Consider the following 25,522-nt stretch of genomic DNA (forward strand, 5'->3'; position numbering starts at 1 on the left):
ATCTCTTGTCCCTCCCATTCCTGTTCCTGGTTCCTCCCATTCCTGTTCCGCCCCTCAACTACTAGACTGCCTCACAACATGACATCTCCCCCCTTTTTAACAAACAAAATTGATTCTCGAACTTTCTCTGATATCTTGATCAGCTGTACAGGGCGGTGACCCGCCTGTTTGAGTTGAGAGACACACCTCCATCACAAGCTCAAACTCGGTCTGTTTCTCAGGTGTCAGCAGGGTGCAGTCTGTTGGAGACACTTTATTGTGTCTTTCCGGCTGCTTTGACGGGAGTATCGCTTCCTGTGATGCGGCTGTCAATGGCTCCGCTAGAGGTCGGCTGTTCGTATTCTTTTGTAGTTCTTGTTTGAGCGGCAATTGATCGCCTGCACGTGTGTCCATTGTTTTAGTTTTCTTCCGAGCGCCTGCGTACACTTCTATGTCTCGTTGTTTTATTCGGTCAAGGACAACACTGTCCTCCTGTCCTTGAACGGGCATCTCAGACAACACAGATGCACGTTTTTCTTCTGACTGATGATGATGACCTCTCTTCCCCCACGTGTTGGCCCCTCTGGGTATGATGACTGGTTGGTCCTTTTCCGCCCAGCGGGTACAGTCACCTGCATCTGTGCTTCTTCTGTGTCCTTTTTGCGTAAGCCTTGCTGACCCCTTCAATGGTGACGGTGTGCTCTTCACGTCATGGTGTTCCTGGGGGTGACATGGCATGTTGTCTTGTGGGGAGTTCGGACATTGCAGGTTGTTGGCCTGAGGTGTGTTGCTTTGGACAAGGAAGGCGGCCTTTGCTTCCACTGTGTTTCCAAGTGGTGGACACCGTGACCGTTGTCGGTACCAGGGCTCTGTTTAATTAAGTGATTGTCCGGACATGCTTTCTGAGTCGGTCGACGACGCACTCCTGGATTCGACGCTGTCGAGGGGACGCTCCTCTGGGTGCATCTTTTGAAGTGTCTTTTGAGTTATTGCTATGGCGGGGCTGCTTGCTAGCCACGTATGTGCTTCCTTGGTTTGGTCTTGGGAGTATTTGACTCTTCTCTGTCTGGGGATGACGTGGCTTATCCCCTCGCCGGTGTTTGGTCCTTTCTTCATAATTGTTGAGTCGACTGTCGTCGGTCTCCTCTATGCAGTCTGTGTCTCTGCTTGATGGTTCTCTGGAGTAGTATGTTGGTTTCCGAATATGACGTGACTTGTCCCCTTGCCGGTGTTTGTAATTTTCGTTAAGACCATTGAGTAGACTGTCTTCGGCCTCCTCTGTGTGGTCTGTGTCACTGCTTGATATGTCTCCAGAGTAGTGTGGTGAGTGACTTCTCGGCGTTATGTCAAACCGGTTGTCACGATTCCTGGTTGTCACCGTCTTTCGTACACCCTTATCTATTGTCCTTTGTGTTGGTGACTCAGGGGGTTCCCTGTCACTTTGTCTTTCGTGATGTCTTACTTTTAGTCCGCTTTCGCCCTCCCTCTCTCGGGTCTTGTTTGACTCCTGGGCTTTCTTCGTGGACATGGGGAATGACTCCTTTCTTCTCTTTTTGATTCCTGCTTCCCTGTCACTTTGTCTCTCACGGTATCTTGCTTCTAGTCCGCTTTCGCTCTCCCTCTCTCGGGTTTTGTTTGACTCCTGAGCTTTCCTCGCGGACATGGGGAATGTCTCCTTTCTTCTCCTTTTGTTTCCTGCTTCTTGATGGAATTCTTTGGGCGCTTCCCTCGCTGTGACCCGCTCTCCAATTTCAGCTCTCCTGATGATCTCTTTTAGTGAGAACCGCTCTTGCATGATCTTGCGCTTGGTGTCGGGTTTTGAACAGCCTTCAATCACCCGCAGTTGGATTGCATCTTCATTTGTGAAGGTGTCGAAGTGGCAACATGTCACTAGACGTTGCAGTCGAGTAATAAAGCTTGGTAAGGGTTCTAATGGTTCCTGCCGTGCTGCGTTGAAAGCAATGCGTGCATGATCCACGTCTTCCTTCGCATAAAAATGAGTGAGCAGCGTCTCTCTGAGTCCCCTATATGTCTCTGTGTCTTTTGCTAGAAATGTTTTGATTAAACGTCGGCCCTCGTGACCCATCAGCTGAAGCAGTAGTAGTCGACGTCTGCTGTCCCTCCACTCACCAATCGTTGTGAGGAATTCGTTCACCGACTCCAGCCACTTGGACCATTCAGGACCTAAACAGTGAGCGCTGGTCTGTGCCACTGGAGGAGGTACTCTAATGCAGGGATTGGGTTTATGCGTGTCTTTCCTCATAGGCATGATGGTGTAATACACAGGCTTCAGGTAGACGGACTTGATTTCTTGAGATCAGCTTGGTCGTCACTTGGTCGTTCGTGTGTGCTCACGATGGTGTAGTATGCAAGCTTCAGGTAGACGGACTTCATTTCTTGAGATCAACTTGGTCGCCACTCAGCCGTTGGCGGTATGATTCTTTGTTTGTGGTTGTTGTGTTTGGTCGTTCGTGTTTGCTTGCACTGGTCGTGTGCGCTCATTGGTGCTTGTTCTCTTGTATTTGCCAATGCATGTTGTGGTTTCCTCTAGTCTTCACCACTGATTGTTTCCTGCGGTCACTTGAGCTTGTTTTCTCATTCTATTTCTTGTGTCTACGCAGTCTTGTTTTATTACTTGTCTGTCGTGCATTCATCAACGCTTGTCGTGTGTGTGTCAGTCTTATTTCGTCACTTGCATCTTACGTATTTCCCTCTTGCACTTGCCTGTGCTTGTTTCTTTGTTAGGCCTCTTGCCTTTGCTTGTGTTTTTCTGTTGACTTCAAGAGTGGTATGTTCTCACACTTGTTGGCAGATTCCACAACTGCCTGACTCTAATATGGCCGACACATACAGTCTAATGGGGGCCTATGGCTGGCGCCTGACTCTAAGATGGCCGCCGCTCGAGACAGGCTCTGCTTGTATTTGCTCGAGATTTCTTCGTGCAAGTGCTGAGTTTAAAGTCTCTGATTTAATTATTTTTTCTGGCTCATTATGTGGGAGCGCAAATGCTCAGGACTCACCCCAAACCTCTCTGGTGCTGTCAGCAGGCAGTCTCTAGTCCGGTCTTCGCTTTCTCTTTTCCGCGCTCTTTCTGAGCATCGCGTCGGGACCCCTGCCGGCTCTCAGGTGTCGGGTCACCCTCTGGAGGCACACAGGCGAGCGGGCAATCACCCTCTGGAGGCACACAGGTAAGCGGGCAATGCCTCCGCTATGCTGATCAGCAGGTTTGGGGCACGGGCAGCAATTTCTTTAAAGCAGCACTGATCTTCGCGTTTTGGGCAGTATGCGCGCGCACGGTTGGATGCGATCCTGGTTCCGAGCCTCCGCAGGCTATGCCGACACAGGCTGTAGACTCACCGTGCTCGGCGGGCAGCTCCCTTCTTTTCTTCAGTCACTGGTCATTTAAAGGCAGCATTCAGGCGCGGCGCATGGGGCATTTCATCTTCGCGCTCCTCACGCGTTGCTCTGACACAGGCTGCAGGCTCTCTGTTTTCTTGGCCGTCTACGGGCGGCAGGGGTCTTAGGCAGTGTGGGGCTTCAGTTGCCATCCCACCCTCGTCGCCATTGTCGTGCCTTCCCCTCAATCATTACAGGAGCCGGAGAGTATGGTTCCATACATCTTTATTCATCCATGCTTTGTTCCTAACTGCCCCTCGATCTCTTGTCCCTCCTATTCCTGTTCCTGGTTCCTCCCATTCCTGTTCCGCCCCTCAACTACTAGACTGCCTCACGACATGACAGATGTGATCTGCGAGTGACGATTTGTTTATTTAATCTTGATTGGCCATCTTAGAAGTACAACAGTTCTAAAACAGTATGTAGTGACTTAATGACGATTCTCCCTGAACCAGAAACCGTATCTATTTTCTTGCTTGGTTCGCATTCATTGAAGACAGGAACCAGGCAATTAATTCACTTAATAATAATCTGACCATGTTGGTAGAATTCCACAAATGAAACATGCTGCCCACACTAATTCCAGTACCCTTCTTTGTGTTCTTTAATTCCCATGCTTCAATCACTTAATAAGGGCTCTATACTGCCAAGATGGTGATCGGAGTTCAGGCTTCCCACTACGTGCAATAACCCAACAACTTAGCCATATTTATGGCAAAGCCACTACCATTATTCACCAATCATCAGGATCCCTGCGACAAAGACCACAGGTATGGCACTGCCCTTTGGGTCCAGGGCAGTGGGCCAGATGGAGGTTGTGGGCAGGGTACAGAGGATGGAACGCCTGGAGTTCAGCTCTCAGGAATATTTGATAAGCAGAGAGTAACACCACCCTATTGAAAGCAAATAGAATCACACTACCGGGAAATGTATTTTTAGCAATAAAGGCAAACGATGGTCAGCTTTTAAGAAGGAAATTAGAATCAATCAAATCCGTGGAAAAAGTTACACATGACGGATGACTGTTTTAGGGGGAAAATATGTAACAAGGAAGTACAGGTGGGAAGATTCATGGTTAAGAGGGGAGGAGGATTCTAGGGAAGTGCCCCAGATAAGCAAACAGGCGGAAATGCCCAGTTTTGAGGTTTTATGACAGACCTTCCAGTGCAGACACTGTCCAGGAAGCTAAAGCCCAGAAAGGGGTATCCTAACATTTACAGATATTAACTTTAGAAGAAAACATACTGCTGGGGGCAAGGCTCTGTGCTTGAGTGGCTTTGTGACAGAAGATGGAAAAAGGCATGTATTAGCAGATGCAAGACATATGTTGACTACGAAAAGAAAGTAGAGGAAAGATGTCACTATACACCTGTCCAGTGGGGAAGACATTTCAAAGGAACAAGCCTTGTGCCTACCACACACCTGTTTGCTTAACGCAGGGTCACATATTGTGACAACACCCAGATTCAGCCACTGACGCTAGTAGTACCAGACAACACCGAAACACACACATACACACACCACCCACCTTACATGTCACACAATATATTTGAATAAATGAGCACAGAATGAACATGTCCCAAAAAGCACTCACCAGCCTGTCCACCACATGAATAAGGCAATCCTCGCAGTCCGGCCTAGAAGAAAGGATTAGGCGGCAAGGTCAAGGTCATGGTGAAGCCCTGATTACCTGATATTATGAGCTCAAACAAAACATTTTGAAGTTTAATGGTCAAGGAAGGGTAGGCTGCCTCACGATATTTTATGGCAGTATCAATACTTGCTGAAGTACATTTACTCGTTAACAGAAATCCATCCACACCAAAATTGCAAACTACACTACAAAAACCTTCACTTCAAATCAATTGCTATGACCTCACTAGGTACAAAGTGTGTGTATTGTGAATACATAATCCAGTAAAAAATTATGCTTCCAGTGTAAAGCCCACACATAATATATTCTACACTGAAATCACAGTAACATTAAAACAATAATTAAGGAGTCGAATAAATATGTGTTTTCCTACAAAACACTTTATTTAAAGTGAAAACGTAATTCGTGATAGCATTGCTTCTTCATTTGGGCCAAAGATGTAAAGCTACATCACTCATCTGGCAAGTCAAGTATTTCACTGGACAAAATCTTATGTTCAAATCTGAACCTGAAGTTCATTTAAGCATTTAGCATGAAAATGACAGGCAGATGTGTGCTTAGTCAGTGGTAAGTAAGGGATTTGTGAAAAGTATCACTGCCAAGAGTGCGGCGAGTTGTAGGTCTGACCTCCAACTGGAAGTAAATCAATCTTACTCATGCAGCTTACCAGGCCATGCTGATGGACTGCGCGCCTCTTTGCAGGCAACTGGTCCCCGTCTGTAATTAGCAAAATCAGGGTAGTATGGAATGCAGCCAAGAGGCATCTTCAGCGGTTCATATTCATTTAAGCATTTCACTCTTCACTTCTTTTTGTTTTCAGCAGGGACGTCTAAATGGCAATGGTATGAGCACAATAGATAAAAAATCTGACTGACCCACAGGGACTCGAGATGCACGGCATTGGTGAAGCCAAACCAGAGGAAAACACATGTCTTTGGTTACTTGTGTTGTTATTCGGGGGGACGTGGACGGACTGTCCTTTTAGGGCACCTCCGAGACTGATTTGCCTAACCTTCCAAACTCCGGACCACCACCACTAGCCTCTAGAATTCACCTGCCGTGCAGGTCATGCTATGTGTAGAGTTGCCCTTCAGTGAGCAGTAACAGAAGCCTGATGAACCGACTTAAGCACCAATGCTTACATCAGAGCTGGACACTGAACTTAAATTGAATCAATTCATTCTAGACATGATATATGTCATAGTTCTCTTCCTCCTTTATCTTCAAGGGAAACTAACTACAGAAACTTGCAAAGACCATTGAAAGCAACTGACCTCCAGCAGTGACCTTTACAAATGAAGGGGATTCCATTTGCAACCATTTGCAGGCTGAATGGTGCCACGGGCGCACCTCATAAAAAAACACCATGCAAAAACAGACTGCACCTTTGTTCCTGAATACCACGTGAGCAAACATTCAACTCTTCAGCTGAATGCACTAACGACCTAGAGCCAGTACAACTGCGTTTTTATATGAAAATAAATTTTTCTACAATATGAAGACGACCCTGCCTGATCTATGTTGGAACCTCTACTCCCTGGTTGAGGAGGGGAGCTACATATTTTCATTTAGGACCTTATACCAATTTTTGGAAGTTACCGGCCAACCACCATCAAGTTCTCAGTGCAGGCTCTCCACATCTTTTCAGTGATGATAGCTCAAATCCTGTGCCAACCACCCACGTCTGTCACATGACAGGACAGGCTATCCATGATAGCAACACTTCTCATGGTACTACAGCATTCACAGTGACAAACCTGAACAAAAGTCGGAGAGCACCAGAGTTTAGCTGCTATGCACTAATCCATATTTTCAGAGGATGAAAGGCCTACAAGTAGGGTGCGCTACTTCTTCAAAACTGAAATAAACTAGGCACATCCTAGTGCCCAACGTTGCTACTACAGCATCAGATCACAGAGTTAAATCATTGATATGAATATTCCACGGCCAAGCCAGAATGTGGCTAGGTAAATTCGGAACAAGCGATTAACTTCACATTATATAGTATGTCCGACTTTATCCCTTTTTCTGTTTATTTATGTCAGCATTGATAGGTAGGAGAAAATGTACCTTTGTATTTACTTACTGTTAAGAAGTAAGTTTACGCAAGAAGCACGTAACATATTTTTCTAGAGCAGAGTGTTACACATGCAGGCAGTTCTTAAGGCTTTTCAAAGACATTTACAACGTGCTTCAAAAGTCTGAAATTTGTCGACACAAATCTGAGGGTTTATCAGAATAAACAATACTATGGCCGATAGGGCAGGGGTAGTAGGATGTGAAATCTGCCTCAATATCTACTAAAGCTACCGAAACGCATATGAAGGGGTTTGGTGCAGAAGATTTCTCTAGCTTTGGAAAATGTCATACGCTCTTCTTCCTCCTTTCTTTTTTTATTTTAATTTTCAAGACCACCACAGTAAGCACAGACAGAAATAAATCTGGAAATATAAAAAACTATAACATTATACATATACACTATCATTGTGAAGTATTAAATCAAGTTATCTGATATAACTGGAAAACAGGCTTAAAATAGACCTAAATACCCTAATATTACACCGGATGAGACTAGGCCCTACAACATTTATTAGCAGTCATCAAATAGATGCAGCTAGCGCATTCCATATAATAGGGCTCACCCGACCACATCCTGAAAGTTCATAACCGTGCCAGGTCCTTAACCTTCAGACCCAGCAGCCCGACAGCTTTCAGAATACATACTGAGCTTAAGAACTGAAAAAGTGTGTCACTCTAACAACTGCAAATGAGTAGTGGGCAAGAGGCCCCCACATTCACATCACTGGCTTCATCTAATGAACTGCAAAAGCAGCACAAGTTGTCCCAAAGACCCCAGTTATATAGTTTACAAGGTGTGTAATGCAACCGAAAAATCAAAGAATCACACAGGAGCCTCGATCCATGACTGTGAGGCCTTCTTCCACATAGCCAGGCACCTTTCATCTCAGTTAGACTTCCTTTGTCACGATCAGGCCCTCTTTGATCCTCCTCCATCAAATCAGGGAGCCTGACACAGTCGCCCTCTTCCAATCACCGATGAACATCAGCGGCAGTGGGGCTTCTCCTCTCATCAGTCATACTTAGACTGCGCCACAGTTGAGTAGCGTCTGCCACAGCTAAGCTCCCCTCAACCGTGGTGTGGCCCATACCCTGTCACAACTGAGCCTCCATAAATCAAAGTTGGGTCGCATTCATGTACAGGAAGATGAATATTTTATTTTGAAATACTATCATCACAAAAGAGAAATTTGCTGCATTTTCCTATAAAGCATTAGATTTTTAGTCTATGTGCATTATTTTGAAAGTTTTGCTTAATTCAGTCTATTTTTTTCGAGGTACTTGCTCTTCTTTTACAGGCTGAACCTTACACTTGAGCCACAGTAAAGAGAGTGATAAAGTAACAATGAGTGGAGGAACAGATGCTGCAGTTTAGCCATAAATAAATAAAATGGCTACTACAAAAGCCGTAGACAATGCTTCCAGCGGAAAATACTCTTTGGTGCAAGCAGTGGCGATGCGTCAATCTTTTGCAGCGATACGTCGAGAAAACAGGCACTGGGAGTCGATGCGTGGAATTTCTCCTTCGATCACCAGGTTACACTACCAAGGGCCCAGGAACTGGATTTGTCACCACTTGGCAAGTCAAGACTCTGAGCAGAAAAGCCAAGGCTCTGATAGGTGAAGTCTTTAATGGTCCTGAGACTTCGTAACAAGAGGCAAGCACACACAAGCCCTTGGAGAAACTTGGAAGCAGGATACAGAAAGCAAAGTCCAGTCCGTTCAGTCCCAGGACAGAGGCATTGAGCAGCAGTCCAGCACAACAAAGCAACAGGAGATTGGCAGTCCCTCCTACAGCATCCAGCTCTTCTTCCTGGCAAAATGTCCTCAGTCCAGAAGTGTTCTGATTTTGGGGTGTCAAAGGTCCAATACTTAAACCCCTTTCTGCCTTTGAAGTAGGGAATCTTCAAAGGAAAGTCTTTGTAGTACACAAGACCCTGCCTTTCCCTGACCTAGCTCCAGACACACTACAGCGGGGTGGAGGCAGCTTTGTGTGAAGACTGGCACAGCCCTCCTCAGGTGTCAGTGACAACTCCTCCCACCACTGTAGCTCAGAAAGACCCAGCAGCCTGGTGATGGGCCATCGGGATAAGCAGGACACACCTCAGTTTCCTTTGTGTGACTGTCTAGAGTGAATGCACAAGAGCCCAACCGTCAGCCAACCCAGACGGGTATTCTACAGACAGGCAGAGGCACAGAATTGTTAAGAAAGAAAATGCCCACTTTCTAAAAGTGGCATTTTTAAGCATGCAATTTAAAGATCAACTTCACAAAAAGATGTATTTTTGAATTGTGAGTTCAGAAAACCCAAACTACGAATTTATATCGGCTCCGAATGGGAAATAACACATATATTAGATATTTCAAGGCAATCCCCATGTTACCCTTGCAATACTGAAAAACGAAATTAGTAGTATTTCACTATTAGGACATGTAAAACACACCAGCACATTTCCTACAGTTTAAATACAATGTACCCTGCCCATGGTGCTACCTTGGGCCTACCTTAGGGATGACTAACAAGCCGTAAAAGAGAAGGTTTGGCCTAGTAAGAGTGTGTACTTGTCAGGTCGAAATGGCAGTTTAAAAATGTACACCCAGACACTGCAGTGGCAGGTCAGAGACACGTTTGCAGAGCGACTTGTGGGTTGCGCAATCAGTGATGCAGGCCCACTAGTAAGTAACATTTGATCTACAGGCCCTGGGCACACCTGGCACACTTTACTAGGGACTTACTAGTAAATCAAATATGCCAATCATGGATAAACCAATCATCAAATTTAGACAGACAGCATATGCACTTTAGCACTGGTAAAGTGCCCAGAGTCCAAAATCCAACAAAAACAGGTCCCTTCTTGAGCTAGTAGAGTGTCCCTTCCACCACCAGGATTATGACTCCATGTGCCACTTCCCCAATCCTCTTCAGAGACCCAGCACACCTCTGGAGCTACCTCATATGCCTCAGCCCACTGGTTAATGTCACCTCGTCCTTGAAATTAGAAGCCAAGTCTCTGGATGTGTGGGCCTTTTCTTCAGAAATGGACATGGTACTTTCGCTGAAAACATCTAAACTGGACTCGGCCCTTATGGCTCCCAGCTTCAGCTCTCTCATTCTCAGCTAATGAGCTAAAATATTTTCCCTTCTCTCTAGCTCCCCTTTCTTTCTCTCCATTTCCAATTCGCATTTTGCAATCTCCAACTTGAGTTTCCTGGCTTTCCGCTTGTTCTCCAGCTCCTCTGGAGCACTTTACTAGGGACTTACTACTATATCAAATATGCTACTCTTGAGTAAACCAATCATCAATACAATATAGATAGAGAGCGTATGCACTCTAGCACTTGTCAGCAGTAGTAAAGTGCCCAGAGTCCTAAAACCAACAAAAACAGGGCTGAAAAAATAGGAGGACGAAGTTTGGGGATACCCCTGCAAAAAATGCCAGGTCCAACACCTACGTTTGTGAATTAGTCAACACGTTTCTGCTTCCTTCTCAGCTCCTATTTGGCAGAGGGCATTATTCAGGTTCACTAGACCACAATTAGTTTCCTAACCAATGCAAATAGGTAAAAACAAAGTGAAAAAACAACCTGATGTTATACCAGTTTGGTCAGTATAGTACATGTTGATCAGAAACATTTGCAAAAATGATGTGAGAGCACTATCAAATTTTGTTTAAAAAAAGTGTTGGAACATAAAAGCAGAGCTATTTTCAATACTCCCTGTGCTTCCCCTATATTTAGCCACCGGCACTCTCTTTGACACTTTAAATACACTCCTTGATCAACATGCATGTGCTTCCTTAGATCTCAGAGATTTGTTGCTGGTGAGGATTCCCCCTGTGATGCAGCATGCCATAACTGAGTGGGTGAGTAGTTGCATCATGTTCACAGAAAGGCCTAACTGTGAGGCAGAATTGAAGACTATAAGTAAAGTCAGAGCACCGCAAGACGATTTAAAAATGTTAAACTAATTAACGGTATTTATAATGCGTGAAATAAGGCCACTGGATACACGTCAGGAAAACAATTGTACTTTATATTTTTATGAGAATATGCACTAAGAGCTATGTCCTGAACATTCACAGAGTTCAATGCAATTAAGATCCGAAGATCTGAAATGAGACTAAACCTTACCTGCCGTGCTACTTCTCTTAAACAGGCTACGCCTCGCTCAAAGTCGGGAAACACCACAGAGCCATATTTTTGATATTCAGGGACTGGTCGTATTTTTAACGTAACTTCCGTGACCACACCAAGAGTTCCTTTTAGAAGGACAAAAAAGATACAGTATATTAAATGATTGTTTAAAGATAAAGTACACTGTGTTGTATGGTATACATTCATTACAGCAAATAAGAACACAGACAATCTAACACAAAAGTACATGTAATAGAGATATTTTGGTGAGCAGTCATTTATTCCCTAAGACCTTACAAGATTGCCTTTCCACAGGAGGACTCTTTTCTTTGTATGTGGGTGACAAAGCATGCAGGCACAAAGGGAATATTACATATTATTCGGTTCCCTATCGTAACGAAGAGACTAAAATTCATAAATCCATGACCTGTAACTCAGACTTTAAAATTAGTTGTCTAGTCTAACCATGCAGAAAACAATTATTGGGAGTATAACAGTTAAATGTTCATATTGAAATGCATGCGAGCGATTTTTCGATGTGATAGAAAATATCCAGCTGCTAGACATTTCAAGAGATTTCACCAATCAGACTGTACAAAATTACATTATTTTGCACTGAACACAGTAGAAAGACAGAGGTGGGGCCAATGAAGGTACTTTAAGATATTGGAATCTATATATAGTGGATCAGATGACTTGCGAATCAGAGGGTTTGAATGTAACAGAGGTATTGGTTGTACATCTCCCTAGATTGCCTCAGATTTAATTTTATTTCCTTCAAGGTACAAAAAGTTTGGTGGATGGCCAATGTTTGCTGTGAGGGTAGCCCGCCAAATAAAAAAAAAATTTGTCTTTCAGAAAAAACCTTCAAAGTGGGAGTTTGCTAAAAATAAATACATAATTATGCCCCTATGCCCTGGGAGTTTTCTCAGTGTATGTGGGCTGTTTTTATTTTTCTGTTCCTCACGGCCAGGGTTTTACGGGCAGTGACAGACAGAACAAACAAGCCTTTACAATGCAATGGTCTCGGCATTATTAAAGGTAGAGCTATTGGCATTTCTCATGACATTTTTTTCTCTCCATTTTTTTAAAAACATAAATAAATGGTATTGCCATTTACAATGGCAATAGGTGAGCATTAGAGAGTAGTAGAGCGTATTCGCGGATACAGAGCCACACACACAGAAAGCCACACACACACAGAACCACACACACATACAGAGCCGCCCCCCCACACACACACAGAGCCCCACACACACATACAGAGCCACACACACACAGCCACACACACACAGAGCCCCACACACACACAGAGCCCCACACACACACACAGAGCCCCACACACACACACAGAGCCCCACACACACACACACACAGCCCCACACACACAGCCCCACACACACACACACAGAGCCCCACACACACACAGAGCCACACACACAGAGCCCCACACACACACAGAGCCACACACACAGAGCCACACACACAGAGCCACACACACAGAGCCACACACACAGAGCCACACACACAGAGCCACACACACACACACAGAGCCACACACACACACACACAGAGCCACACACACACACAGAGCCACACACAGAGCCACACACACACACACACAGAGCCACACACACAGAGCCACACACACAGAGCCACACACACAGAGCCACACACACACACAGCGAGCCACACAGAGAGCCCCCCACACACACACGGAGCCCCACACACACACGGAGCCCTACACACACACACACACACAGAGCCCCACACACACACACAGCGAGCCCCCCCACACACAGCGAGCCTTCTCCCACCCACACACAGAGCCCCGCACACACACAGAGCCACACACACACACACACACACACACAGAGCCACACACACACACACAGCGAGCCACACAGAGAGCCCCACACACACACATGGAGCCCCACACACACACGGCGCCACACACACACCCACAGAGCCACACACACACAAAGCCCCCCCCCCACACACACACAGAGCCCCATACACACACACACACACACACACACACAGAGCCCCCCACACACACACAGCGAGCCCCCCACACACACACACAGCGAGCCTTCTCCCACCCACACACAGAGCCCCGCACACACAGCCCCCCCACACACACAGAGCCCCACACACACAGAGCCCCTCCACACACACAGAGCCCCACACACACAGAGCCCCCCACACACACATAGCCCCCCCTACTCACACAGAGCCCCCCCCCACTCACACAGAGCCCCCCCACACACAGAGCCCCCCACACACACACAGAGCCCCCCCCACACACACAGAGCCCCCCCCACACACACAGAGCCCCCCCACACACAGAGCCCCACACACACAGAGCCCCCCCCACACACACAGAGCCCCACACACAGAGCCCCCCCACACACACACACACAGAGCCCCCCCACACGCAGAGCCCCCCCCACACACACAGAGCCCCCCCACACACACACACAGAGCCCCCCACACACACACACAGAGCCCCCCCCCACACACACAGAGCCACACACACACACACAGAGCCCCCCCCCACACACACACACACAGAGCCCCCCACACACACAGAGCCCCCCACACACACACACAGAGCCCCCCACACACACAGAGCCCCCCCACACACACACACAGAGTCCCCCCCACACACACAGAGCCCCACACACACACAGAGCCCAACACACGCACACACACACAGAGCCCCACACACACACACACACACACACACACAGAGCCCCCCCACACACACACACAGAGCCCCACACACACAGAGCCCCACACACACAGAGCCCCACACACACAGCCCCCCCACACACACACAGCACCCCCCACACACACACAGCGCCCTCCCCCCACACACACACACAGCGCCCCCCCCACACACACACACAGCGCCCCCCCCACACACACACAGAGCCCCCCCCACACACACACGGCCACCCCCACACACACACGGCCCCCCCCACACACACACGGCCCCCCACACACACACACAGCGCCCCCCCACACACACACAGCGCCCCCCCACACACACACAGAGCCCCCCCACACACACACAGAGCCCCCCCCCACACACACAGCCCCCCCCACACACACGCCCCCCCACACACACGCCCCCCCACACACACACGCCCCCACACACACACACGCCCCCACACACACACACGCCCCCACACACACACAGCCACCCCCCCACACACACACGGCCCCCCACACACACACACATACACAGCGCCCCCCCACACACACACAGAGCCCCCCCACACACACACACACAGCCACCCCCACACACACACACGGCCCCCCCCACACACACACCCCCCCCCCCACACACACATGCCCCCCCCACACACACACAGCGCCCCCCCCCCCCACACACACACATAGCCCCCCCCACACACACACACAGAGCCCCCCCCACACACACACACAGAGCCCCCCCCCCACACACACACACAGAGCCCCCCCACACACACACACAGCCCCCCACACACACACAGAGCCCCCCACACACACACAGAGCCCCCCCACACACACACAGAGCCCCCCCACACACACACAGAGCCCCCCCCCACACACACACAGAGCCCCCCCCACACACACACAGAGCCCCACACACACACACAGAGCCCCACACACACACACAGAGCCCCACACACACACACACAGAGCCCCACACACACACACAGAGCCACACACACACAGAGCCCCCCACACACACACACACACACAGAGCCCCACACACACACACACAGAGCCCCCCACACACACACAGAGCCCCCCACACACACACAGAGCCCCCCACACACACACAGAGCCCCCCCCACACACACAGAGCCCCCCCCACACACACACAGAGCCCCCCCCCACACACACACCGAGCCACACACACACACACACACACCGAGCCACACACACACACACACCGAGCCACACACACACACCGAGCCACACACACACACCGAGCCACACACACACACCGAGCCACACACACACACCGAGCCACACACACACACACCGAGCCACACACACACACCGAGCCACACACACACCGAGCCACACACACACCGAGCCACACACACACACCGAGCCACACACACACCGAGCCACACACACACACCGAGCCACACACACAGCGAGCCACACACACACAGAGAGCCCCACACACACAGAGAGCCCCACACACACAGAGCCCCATACACACACAGAGAGCCCACACACACACACACACACACACACACACACACACAGAGAGCCCCCCACACACACACACACACAGAGAGAGCCCCCCCCCACACACACACACACAGAGAGCCACACACAGAGAGAGCCCCCCACACACACACACACACACAGAGAGCCACACACACACAGAGCCCCACACACACACACAGAGCCCCACACACACACACAGAGCCCCACACACACACACAGAGCCACACACACACACAGAGCCCCACACACACACAGAGCCCCACACACACACAGAGCCCCACACACACACAGAGCCCCACACACACACAGAGCCCCACACACACACAGAGCCCCACACACACAGAGCCCCACACACACAGAGCCCCACACACACAGAGCCCCACACACACAGAGCCCCACACACACAGAGCCCCACACACACAGAGCCCCACACACACAGAGCCCCCCACACACAGAGCCCCCCACACACAGAGCCCCCCACACACAGAGCCCCCCACACACAGAGCCCCCCACACACAGAGCCCCCCACACACAGAGCCCCACACACACAGAGCCCCACACACACAGAGCCCCACACACACAGAGCCCCACACACACACACACACACTCACATGGGGGCTGGGGGTTGGCGGTCGCGACTAGGCCAACGCAGGCGCCTGACCCCATTCTCGTTTGTCTATTCAATGATGTCATGCAGCCTCCGGGTTTCAGTTGGAGAACAAGCGCCACTCGGGCTGATACAGCAAGCCTCTGATGACGGGGTCGGCTGAAACGGGGGCGGACACTGGAAGGGGCGGAAGCACCACCATCTTTCTCGCCTCTGATGACGGGGTCGGCTGAAACGGGGTCGGACACGGGAAGGGGCTGAAGCACCACCAGTAGAGCCAATGCGCTGCCAAATAATTAAATAAAGAAGCCACGGAAGGCTTAATAAGCGCCACCACGTTTCTCCGAGGCGAAGCAAGAATGCTTCGTAGAAACCAGCGTCATTTTCAGATTCGGGGCGTGGTTTTCGTTCTCTCCTCTTCCCATTGGCTTGAAGGTAAAATTCCAGTCAATGGGAAGAGGAGAGAACGAAAACAAGAAAGAAGAGAAAAAACACGCCCCCGAATCTGGAAAAGACGGGGCTTGAACCGAGTGAAGCCCCTCTCCTCCAATGGCTGGCCTCCGTTTAGGAAGCCAGACAATGGAGAAGAGGGGCGGGTTCAAGCCCCCTACTAAGAAACATTAAATCTCGGCTGCGCGATGGGACTCGAACCCACAATCCCTGGCTTAGGAGGCCAGTGCCTTATCCATTAGGCCTGCGCACACACCAGTACATACAAACACACACCAAATACACACCTGCATGCACACACCCTCTCAAATACACTCACACCTGCGCACACACCAGTACATACAAACACACACCTGCGCGCACACAGCCTCTCAAATACACTCACACCTGCTCACACACCAGTACATACAAACACACACCAGTACATACAAACACACACCAAATACACACCTGCGCGCGCACAGTCTCTCAAATGCACTCACACCTACAGACACACCAGTACATACACACACCTGCTCGCGCCCAGCATCTAATACATTCACAGACAGACACGAGTACACACACACACACACCTGTAAACACACGCACACAGCCTTTCACATTCATTCACACCTGCACACAGACACACACCAGTGCATACAAACACACCAAATACACACCTGTACACACACAGCCACTCAAATACACTCACACCTGCGCACACACCTGTTTGCGTCCAGTATCTAACATACATTCACAGACTGACGTTAGTACACACACCTGTTAACACACACTCAGCCTTTCACATTCATTCACACATGCACTCAGACGCACACCAGTACATACAAAAACACACTAAATATACACAGCCTCTCAAATACTCACACCTACAGACACACACCAGTACATATAAACACACACCTGTTTGCGCCCAGCTTCTCACATACATTCACACAGACGCACGCTAGTACACACACACCTGTAAACACACACTCAGCCTTTCATTCATTCACACATGTACTCAGACGCTCACCAGTACATACAAAAACACACCAAATACACACAGCCTCTCAAATACTCACACCTACAGACACACACCAGTACATACAAACACACCTGTTCGCGCCCAGCATCTCACATACATTCACGAAGACAGACGCTAGAAAACACACACACCTGGAAACACACACACAGATTTTCACATTCATTCACACATGCACACACACAATTGTGCACACACCTGTAAATACACACTCACAGCTGCAGTCACACACACACTTACAAATATGCGCACACACCTGTACAGAGTCTCTCACATACCTTCACACCTGCACGCACACACATGAACACGTCTGCATGCACACAGGACTCACCATGCGCCCGATGCCAATCGCAGCGCTGTATGACTTTGTCAGGGCACTGAATCGCTAGACACATAATTCATGCAAACAGCTAATAATTTGACAACCAAGACAGCGCTTTGGGCCAAGCAGAGGGCAGGGAAGCGCTACACAAACGGCAATGCAATAATGTTTACACACGGTCAACGCTTCACCAGTGTGTAGACGTTGTGTTCTATACTGTGTTCTAGCCACGGGAGCAGCGAGAGGGGTCACGGAGGTGAGGAGGGGCCGCGGGAGCAGCAACAGGGGGCCATGGAGCCGAAGAGGGGGCCCCAACGAGTGGCATTCACTGACGGGTGGCACAGTCACCTCTTCTCCCTACCAGCGAGGCCCAGAGGCGAATGGGCACAGAGACCACCGCTAAATTCACCCCTTCAACAGACACCGGCTGCGCACCCAGGGGCATGAACAGGGGTGGGTAGAGGGGGGGTGTGAACAAGGGGTGAGGGGCACGCAAAGGCATACAGGGACAGGAGCACCCGGGGTCAGGTCAGTGTCAGTCAGAATGTTTTTCTCTCAGTATCCCCACATCAGTATATAAGGTGATGGAAGAAATCACCAAAGACTCTTGTATCGATTAGAGGGCAAGGCTAAATTCATGTTGAGATACCAGGTTTACGAACAGGATTAGACAGATTTTGAAAACAACAATGTTCTTAATACTGATATATAGCTCCCGGGCGCAGTGGGCCTGGCAGCAGGCGGCGCTCTGCTCACACGGGGGCTGGGGGTCGGCGGTCGCGACTAGGCCAACGCAGGCGCCTGACCCCATTCTCGTTTGTCTATTCAATGATGTCATGCAGCCTCCGGGCTTCAGTTGGAGAACAAGCACCTCTCGGGTTGATACAGCAAGCCTCTGATGACGGGGTCGGCTGAAACGGGGGCGGACACGGGAAGGGGCTGAAGTGAAACGGGGGCGGGCACGGGAAGGGGCTGAATCACCACCAGTAGAGCCAATGCGCTGCCAAACAAATAAAGAAGCCACTGAAGGCTTAATAAGCGCCACCACGTTTCTCCGAGGCGAAGCAAGAATGCCTCGTGGAAACCAGCGTCATTTTCAGATTCGGGGGCGTGGTTTTCGTTCTCACCTCTTCCCATTGGCTGGAAGGTAAAATTCCAGCCAATGGGAAGAGGAGAGAACGAAAACAAGAAAGGAGAGAAAAAACACGCCCCCAAATCTGGAAAAGACGGGGCTTGAACCGAGTGACGCCCCTCTCCTCCAATGGCTGGCCAGCATTTATGAGGCCAGCCAATGGAGAAGAGGGGCGGGTTCAAGCCCCCTAACTAAAAAACATTAAATCTTCGGACGAACTGCGCAAGCGCAGCCTACGATCCTCGACCTAAAAAAGGACATCATATCATCCACCTTTGATTGGGCAGGAAGTGTAATGCCCTTCTTCAGACGGCCTCTGCTCTGTCCCAGGACGATTTCAATTGACAGAGCCCATGGGGGCTAAGTCAACGAAAGCTTTCTTTCCTAAATGAAGCGGACAGACCAAGGGTTTTGTGGACAGGGTACTCCATGGCATTTGCAACACAGCATTCTAGTCACCAAACTCTAAATCAGGCCCATAGTTTTGTTAAATGACAGTTGCCTTGTTCCTGGAACACATGGCACAGAATGGCAACAGAGGGCGTTACTGCCTTTTTGGAAGCTTTTAATCCTTCTGCGGGTGCATGCATAAGACTGATCCTTCAGCACTTTGTCCTGTGACTTCTTCAAGCATGTTTAAAACTTAATACACTCTTTTCCAAAGATGAATGCAAGTCACTATCAGGAAGGAAGGAATCATAGAGCTCTCTTTCCACGCTTGAGGGGTCTACCTGGACTAATTATTTGGCAAGTTGAGGAAGCTGAAACTCGTTTGCACTTCCTACTATCTCCCCACTACAAACAGTAGGCAATCCTTTATATCTTCTAAACGCTCTAATAATTTTTCATGTCCTGCCTACCCCTTCTCTCGTTCCTCTATAAAGCAGAGTGGGAGCAGACTATTTCCATAGGAAGAGAGGATTGCACTAGGCGTAATGCAGAAGCTTGCCTTCCTTGTTCTGCTCAGTCTGTTTCCCGAATCCTACTATCACTGATTTATTCTTCCAAGAGGATATTTTTGAAAAGTGCCAGGAGAGGACGGAATTAAGCCCCGTAGAGCATGGCCAGCATCATGTCAGAGCTCCTCGAACCATTCCACCTCAACTTGAGCCTGCTTGGTCTCTGCTGGAGTAATCGTCGCCAAGACCATGGGAGGGTGAGTGGCAAACCCCTGGCGACATTGGGGGGAGCACTCCACTGCGGAAGAAGAGCCCCTGTTGCCTCAGCCAATAGGACGACCTTTCTGAGTACAACGGCAGACCTCTTCAAGCAGTGCGGCCTGCCTATACACCACAGTGCTGGAGACTTCATTTGCAGCGTTTGCCATCACTCAGAGTGATGCTTCGGAGAAAGGGTCAGAGTACTTTACGATGCCCAATCCATTAACCAACCTCATCTCATGGCAGGGCTTTTCATTCCTGCGTCCCTCGTTCTGGCCCAGATGATCGGTCGGGATCAAGGACCCACTTAGAAGTCCTGACTGGTCTAATTACACTCCTTACACCACTGAATCTGGAAGCCCAAAAGGGCAAGTAGTAAGTGGCCTGCACACATTCCTCTGCTGCATGTCAGAGTTCCAGATAAGAGAGGCACCCCATATATGTTCAACTGTGATTCCTTAATGAAAGAGGGGGCTCCCTTTCCCTCAAACGGCTACCATACTTCTGCGATCCTGTACAGAAACACTTCCTCCTGCCCAAGGCACTAGTCCATTGGGCGGTGTTCCAGCTAAATGTCTTACACATTTGCTGTACATCCTGTTGTGAACTGAGGAGGCACTCGCCCTACACGGGGACCTATTTCAAGGACACACACATTCTCCTGCTCTCTTGTTTTTGCCGAGTCACTTATAACTCACCATCCCTTCCAGTGCAACTTTTTCTACGTGCTAGTGTTATATACCTCCTCAGCAGGGTTATTACAGGACCCTGCACAGGAGGCACTCTCCTATAGTGATCTCTTGGGGCTTACCGCTCAGCTCCATTTTCTACCCTTTTCTATGTCAGAACCAAAGGCTCACAAATTGCACTTTTCTGAAGTGGTTGATAATCCCAAAGCCACCACTCTTATGCCACCTGTCATGTCGAATGACACCCATATTCCATCTGCAGTAATAAACACCTTTCTGAGAGAGAAAGCCAGTATCAAAGGCTCAACAAATGAAGTCAATGCCATATATGGATGATGGACAATCTACAAATCAGCAGATTTATCATATGACACCAACATAAAACAGAAGATGTTTCTGGGTCTATTTTATAACCCTGACTTCGCCAAAGAAAAATTGAAAACTGTCTTCTGTAAACGTCACAATCCTCATCACTTTCAACGGCTGTACGATGGAAAACGATGACCCAGAAGTACTGTAACAATGGTTGGAAACGCTGGATCCTTCACTGATGGTCATCGGAAACACTCGAGGACTGGCACCTCAGAATGCTTTGTGGATGTCTCTGCCCATCGATGAAACGGAACAATAACGCCACCTGGAACAAGCGATTCAGATAAGGTCTAAGGACAAATCATTAATTTAATGTATATTTTAATGTTGGTGGGGACTGCTGCACTCCCTGCAGCCATCCACAACACTACACAACAAATGCCTGGTGGTGCCCCCGCACCTTGAAGGTGCACCACCAGGCTCTACTACACAGGGCCATTATGGGGTGCTCCTTTTCTGGAGGAGTAAATACTAGAAGAGTAGCTCCTGCCACGTATTTGTTATTCCTTTTTTAATTTTTTTGATTTATAATTTGGGTGCCCCGGTGCCCACCAGGGCATTAACACCTTTTTAATGTTACGAGCTGTGGAGGAAGCCCCCAAACCACCCTTGACTCCTAGCGGCTCCCCATCACGACCGATACAGGTGCTGGCAGGAGCCAGTGTTTTCTTTTTGGACCTTTTTATGGGCCTTTAAAAAAATAATTCAAGTGCACATCTGGGGCACCCACATAACACAGAAGATAATTGGGAGACCACGGGGGGAGCCTGAGGGCTCCCAGGGTCCCAGCTTGCTTCCCATGTACCTCCTTGGTAGGAGCCGTCATTAAAATAAAATGTTTAGGTAGGGGCAACAATATCACCTCCGTTAGAGGAGGCCACAGGGAGAGCCCCAAGGCGTGCGCGGCACCAGCCGGTGCAGGCTGGTGCCGCACCTTATTTGCTCCTGCCCGGGTAGGAGCAATATTTTTCACTGATCCTCCCAGGTGGGAGCAAAGTTGTGTTCCTGCATGGGAGAGTTTGGGTAGGGTACGCCAGCAGTATCAGCATTGTCCCAAGGGGTGGGGTCTCTGGGACACTGCTTAGATCAGTTCCTGGGGGATGGGGTCTCAGGAGCCGATCTAGGGGCCCAGGGAGAGGGACTGCATGCCCTGTTCCCTAATAATAAAGAAACAGCAAGGGGATAGGGTCCACGGTACCTCAGAGGCTCAGGGACGGTGGCCACATGCCCCTCCCCCAAATTTTAAAGACACCATCCTCGGAGATAGGGTCCTTGGGGCTCATAGAGGCACAGGGAAGGGAGCAGCGCTTCCCCTGCCCCAAAAACATATCTACACCGTCCCACCAGACGAGGGGTCGTTTGATGACGGGAGAGCGCCTTTAAAAAAAATGGAGAAAACAATTGTTTTTCACCTTGGTCATGTGGTTGAGGGAAGTTGGGTGGCGGTGGTATCAGGAGGCCTAGGGGTCAGGGTATCTCAACCCTGCCCCCTATACCTTTTCATTTTTTACATTTTTATCTAGGACAGGGTACTGCGCCTTGGAGTCCTAAGATGGATAAGATGGAGGCAACATCATTCTTGATGTGGTGGCAGCCAATCGCATTGTATCTGTTGGCTCTGCGGGGAAATGTTTTTTGAGACCCCCCACACATCCTTTTTCCCTGCCCCTGCTTAACTGATCTCATGAAACTTTCTAGGAATGAACATAGGTGGATGAGACTTTTTTTTGGGGGGGGGGGGGAAGTAATGTGAAGCTTCGTCAAACAGTGCTAAAGTTATATGAAAACCAAAAAAATGCTTTTCCTACGGAAACGTGGTCCTACTATAACTGCACAGTGGCGACTGCTACTGGGAGAGCGATGGATAGATAGATAGACAGATAAATAGATAAAAGGGTGAAGCTAATGAACATTTAGAAACAGTACTTAAAATATAGTAAACAGAGCTATAGTGTCAAATCAAGAAACAAGTTAAAAATATACAGTAAACATGTTACATTATAAAAGTTTAAAAAACTTAAGTGAAATGATAAGGGTCATATACTGGTAGACAATGTACGGGTATAATTGCTCGCCTGAACAATTAAGTTATATGAGTTGTGGGTTGATTTAGTAATTAACAGGCCTCACAGTTAAGGTGAACTCTGCGTTCTACAGAAACATTCATTCATACTGTCCAAGCTGTATGTAAAATCCCAGAACCAACCAGATCTGCGTAGAAATGTCAATGAATAATATAAAGGAGGTGAAACAGATAAAAAGCCTTCGAGCAACCATAAATATTCAAACTTTAAAAATGCACTACACACACGTTATTCTAGTGGTGGTAGAGTAGACTGTATTTAATACATGTTCGTATGTTTTAAATAAAGACACACAACCCCTGCAACATTTCCTATACAAACAGCGATGTCATTCATCTTTTTTTTTATACTATTTTTTCCCCATCCAGTTGATGGTAACTAACACCTCGCCGAATGCCAAAACATTGGCAAGGCAACAACTGGAACCAGAGGGCTCCCATCCCCAGACCAAAACTAAGCACCGCCCTAGGCGGACCTCAGAGCACATCAACAAGCAGAAGCTTTCCCGAAAAAGACACAATATCAACCTGAATTGAGGGGAAGTGTCACGCGGAACTCTGCCCACAACACCAAACCTGATCAAGACGCCTACACAGACATCGAAATAAGGGACATGGGATTCTAATCCTAAAGAAGATCTCGCTCAGAACAGAAGGTCCTACTCAGAGGTGGAACGGTGTGGAGTTTCATAACTGAGAAGTACACTAACACAGTGGGGTGCTTGGGACTCCAAGTGGACAATAAGAGCCACAGCACTGTCAGAGGAAGCGGAGATTTGTTGCACAAACTGATGAAACGGTATGCAGCATCAGTTACTGTTTTATCCCAATATCATGTTGATTGAAACTATTGTATTGCTAGAAATTGTTGATTGATTTATTATGCACCTATTTCTTTACTGAGGTTTTGGCACATGGTGATGAGGCATCACTAGGATTTAAAAAATGAAAACGAATTGGAGTACACTACTATATTTTTTAGAGGAACTGTTTTCAGTTATGGTTCTGTGAAGTTCTTTTACAACTGTTGTGTTAGGCCCCACCTTTGACAACCTTAAAGGGCCAAACCCCTTCCCACATTATAATGTGAAGCAGAAGACATGAAAGGTATTGCCAATTTGATATAACGTATTAAACCTCAATCAATATCACGCTCGGCCTAGCCATTTATCCCATTGGGCATTTTTTCAGGGGGTGGGGGTGGGTTCGGGGGGGGGGGAGGGGCGGGTTGATTATTGACTTAAGCCATTGACAGCTGTTTTATGATGACCCGCAAGCACTACTGCTGGTGCCTCTGTTACCCAAGGGTAATTACAGCATGCTCAGCATGGGTTTCAGGAGGGGTGAGGGACAGAAAGAGAGATCAGAGCAGGGCAATAGTGGAGAGAGATGGACAAAGGGATTGGTGGAAAAAGAGAAAGCTAGTGAGAGGGTGTGAAGAGAGCTGAGCCGATTTCAATTCCCCGTCCAACCCAACAAGTATACTGTAAGGTTAAAAACAAGCAATGATAATGCCAATAGGTCAGGCTGTCAAGCACTGCACCCTGCACTTTCACAGGCACATTGCTTACCCTGCACTCACACGACCAGAGTCTTTTACCTCTGATGACCAAGCACAAGCATCTGTCTGGTCTGATGCGACGGAATATGGGTACAGCCAATAGTGTATGAGAAGAGGAACAAAACATGTTTGTGGGCACACAGGGCTAAAGCCAGGAGCTGACATACAGAGGGGATAGTGCCAGCAAGTGCCTTGTGTACCATGCACACTGTCTTCAACAGGACATATTTCTTCAGTAGTAACATGACAAGAAGTGCACGACGATTTAAAAGAAGCCTGAGGAGTTAAATCAAGTAACACATGGCAGCTGAATGTGGCACAATCTGAAGGTGACATGTGAGCCATGCAAGACTGTATTCACATAGGGCGAGATAGGTGCCTGGATCACCAACCTTCTCGCTACAACTCAGAGGCGAGGAAGAGGTTTTACTAAGCTAAGAGAACAGAGTACCAGTGCTTTTGTTGCCATGCAGGCAAAAAAAGGCCAAGATCAGCACTGATGAGCACATCAACCTTTTCATAAACAGTAGCAAGGGTTGAGGGTGGCTCTTGAACCAATGCCTCCATTTTATCAGCAGGCAACCTCAAAATAGTATTGGTGATCGAACAAGACTGAAGCAAGACATTATAGACGTTTAAGGGCAAAG

At 48.5% G+C, this 25,522-nt stretch overlaps 1 protein-coding gene across 1 annotated transcript in view; it reads right to left on the reverse strand.

The window, feature by feature from the left end:
• AGPS (alkylglycerone phosphate synthase) overlaps positions 1 to 25,522 on the reverse strand; it is a 732,223-nt gene that overhangs the window by 331,098 nt on the left and 375,603 nt on the right. Inside the window, exon 11 of the mRNA XM_078681513.1 lies at positions 11,240 to 11,367. Coding sequence (XP_078537639.1) covers positions 11,240 to 11,367 — 128 coding nt within the window. The remainder of the gene's footprint in view (positions 1 to 11,239; positions 11,368 to 25,522) is intronic.

This window comes from Lissotriton helveticus, chromosome 3_1, assembly GCF_964261635.1.
Source record: "Lissotriton helveticus chromosome 3_1, aLisHel1.1, whole genome shotgun sequence".
Taxonomy (NCBI): Eukaryota; Metazoa; Chordata; class Amphibia; order Caudata; family Salamandridae; genus Lissotriton; species Lissotriton helveticus.